At 38.8% G+C, this 3,291-nt stretch overlaps 1 protein-coding gene across 1 annotated transcript; it reads right to left on the bottom strand.

Annotated features, from left to right (window-relative positions):
* Positions 1–1,244: 1,244 nt before the first annotated feature.
* Positions 1,245–2,953, bottom strand: LOC147712425 (uncharacterized). The gene is made up of 2 exons (XM_086920339.1): positions 2,533–2,953; positions 1,245–2,164 (listed from the first exon to the last, which is right to left on the bottom strand). Exons 1-2 carry the CDS (start codon positions 2,951–2,953, stop codon positions 1,245–1,247), a joined length of 1,341 nt encoding a protein of 446 aa, XP_086776465.1.
* Positions 2,954–3,291: the final 338 nt, after the last annotated feature.

The following is a 3,291-nucleotide window of genomic DNA, read 5'->3' as shown; positions in this document are numbered from 1 at the left end:
CCTTACTGGTGACCTAATAATTTATCTAATAAATGATTTGGATCCCATGTTGCAAAGGGCGACTCGCAGGACAAATGCTATCCCTACTCATGTTCAAGTCCTGTGTTGTCTACACCTGTTAGCGTCTGGTTCTTTTCAGGGGGTGGTAGCTATTGCTGGTGGTGTATCCCAAAGTTCTCTGTCAAGATTTTTCAATTCTTTTTTGGATGCAATGTTAAGTAGAATTGGTCATTACATAAAGTTTCCTTCTTCTCCACAAGATTTACAGAGAACTAAAGTGGATTTTTATGGTATGGCACAATTTCCACATGTGATTGGATGTGTGGATGGGACTCATGTACCTATTTGTCCACCCTCAGAAAATGAGTACATATTCCGTAATAGGAAAAGTTTTCATTCTCTGAATATTCAAGTGATATGTAACTCCAAGACCATCATAACTGACATAGTGGCAAGTTACCCAGGGAGTGCCCATGATTCCTACATTTTCAAACATAGTGCAATACACGCCAGACTTCAAGCAGGACAGTTTGGAGATGGCTATTTGCTTGGTAAATGTTTTTTTTTCCTTTTCAAATGTACAACTTTACCTTCCATCACAATTACCAAGTAATACATATCTAAAGTAAGTGTTGTTTTCTTTTGGTTATAGGTGATAGTGCCTATGGAGTTAGGTCATACATATTGACTCCATATCTCAACCCAGCAAGTAGAAAGGAACAACATTACAACCAATCTCATAAATCAACGCGTAATGTAATTGAGAGAACTTTTGGTGTGCTTAAATCAAGATTTCGCATATTACATAAGACTGGTGGTAGTTTGCTGTATAATCCAAAAACATGCTGTGAAATTGTTGCAGTCTGCGCTATGCTACACAACATGGCAACAGAGAGAGGCATACCTTTAGAAGAAGAAGACATGTTACCACCAAATGACAATGAACCCCAGCAACCCCCAGCAAGACAACATGGACCAGAGGCAGCAGAAGGACGGATGAGGAGAGCAGAAATTACACAGAATTATTTCTGAGAAGGTAACATGCTTTATTTGTATTTCTCCATACATAATGAAATTCTGTTTCTTGTAACCAAAAACAAGTAAGGAACATTCAAAGTAAATGTCTTTCATTATTCAAAAAACATACCAGATCTCTGTCTGGGAAAATGATCTTGTTCTTAGTCAAAGATTAAATGGAATCATTTCACTGGATAACCTCCATTGAGAAACAAGGTGCTTTCATACTACTTCTTACGCCCACGAACACCCAAAGCCTTTGAATTTTTATTTCCTTCATCCATCATCATCTGGCATCCTTCCTTAGCAAATCTAATACTCCGTCTTGACCCAGCAAAGGTCCCTTCTGGTGGATTTACATGTTTCACAACCATAGCACAGTCATTGTTTGATAAAGTAATTGCAGGTATATTACCATTGTTAGAAGCATGCTGTAAGGGAATATCTCTCACCATTCCCTTTGTTATTGCAACAAAAGAAGCATTAATTTTTTCATGTATTTCTGCATTTTGCTTGCAAATTTTGGATGCAGCATTTGAAATTTTGGTTAATAGTGTGTTCTGAGCATGTGAGGTTGTCTGTTGCCTAAGGTGTTTATGACCACTTTGCTTATGTTGTAATTTCATGACTTTGCAAATTCCTTCCAGTGACTTTGCAATACTGTCCATTTTCCCAACAGAAGCCTCTTGGCTATGTTTGAAATCATCAGACATCTTCTTCATAGTGCTGTGCATGCCTGCTATGTTTTTGCACATAGACATCATTTTGCGTTTCATAACTCGAATATCTTTTCCTTGCAGACGCTGAATCTTTAAAATGTTGTCATCTACAAGACTTCCAGTGGTGGACCCCTCCTCAAACATGGACACTGTTGAGGTTCTTGGCCGCCTTCTATAAAATTGACTTAGCCTCCTTCGCCTACTAGGCCTGGCATTGGTGGCTGTTGGTGTGGGGTCTGGTCTTGACACTGCATTTGTTTGAGTACTTTCCTCCTCTGATTCTGTTTGCAGTAGTTGGCGAACTCTATGCCTTTCATTTACTGTGTCATTTGCTGTAGATGTACTTGGAATGTTGGCTTCCTCATTAATTTGAATGTCTAAGGTACTGAAATCTCTCAAATCTTGTTCAATTAATTGTTGAAGCAATTCTGTTAGAAAAGTTAAAACAGATATTTAGAGTGGCAATTGATTTGCTGTGATTCACAAAGAACATAATTTTGCTTCATGGTTTTTGTCCTAATAAAATTTGAAAATTTACTAACATATCTGTGTGTCTGTTCTTTATTTGAGAAGTATAACTTTTAAATGTCATAAAATGTTTTAAAAGAACTACATTGACCATGATGCATTGCTCTAAGCATTATAAATTCCCTTTCATGAGGCAAGTAGTGCTTTACATGTAATTTACCTTGCTTGGTAATGTTGCAAGCTTCTTCCATCTCATGCCTTTACTATGTTAGATGAAAACCATGTTATTTATTAACCCTCTTAAATTTACAAGCACATATTAACTTACCTTCGGAGGGAGTGATGAGATCTGACGTGTCTATGTTCATAACACCAACAACTGCCTCAGTCAACAGTGTCCCTTCTACAAGGTCTTCTAAAGGGGTTGTTGGTATGTCCTTGGGGGGACCACCTCCAGTTTTGTTTGCAGACTTTACTCTTGCCGCAATCTTCTCCTTAGCGCGACTGTGCAAGTCGTACCACCTCTTCTGTAAATTGCAGATTTCCCTGTGAGCCACTCCAACTGCATTCACCTTGGACTGAATGTTGAGCCACACATTCCTTTTCACAGCATCAGGCACTTTATGAGACAGTTTTCCAAATAACTGTTCATGCTTGTCTGTCACCTCCTCAATGAGAATTTCAAGCTCTTTTTCTGAAAATTTCACTTTTCTTTTCCTGGAGGGCCCCTCTGCCTCTTGGTTTTCCATGTCCTTCCTTGTGAACACCACAGACTGCAGCAAAAACAACCTTCCTCCCCAGGCTCTGAGATCAACTGCCAGAGCTACTTTCAAAAGAAACCTCAGGTGTCCCTGATTGCCTTCTTTGGCTTCTCAGCAATCACCTGTAATTGTGATTAGAAATTCGTTTTAACCTCCTTTTCATGCCCTCTCCAAATTGCCATTTGGAATACATCACTTTTCAGGCTTACAGAATAGGTGTTGTACATTTCAAAACTCTGTTTTGCTGTCACAAACCCGGTGGTTTTGTAATTCACAATTTATTGTTGCCCCAAGTGTTTTCATACATTGAACCCCATTGTCACTGA

Source organism: Lissotriton vulgaris, chromosome 5 (assembly GCF_964263255.1).
Source record: "Lissotriton vulgaris chromosome 5, aLisVul1.2, whole genome shotgun sequence".
Taxonomy (NCBI): Eukaryota; Metazoa; Chordata; class Amphibia; order Caudata; family Salamandridae; genus Lissotriton; species Lissotriton vulgaris.
The sequence above is the reverse complement of the archived record's forward strand: the minus strand, read 5'-3'. Positions and strand labels throughout refer to the sequence as shown.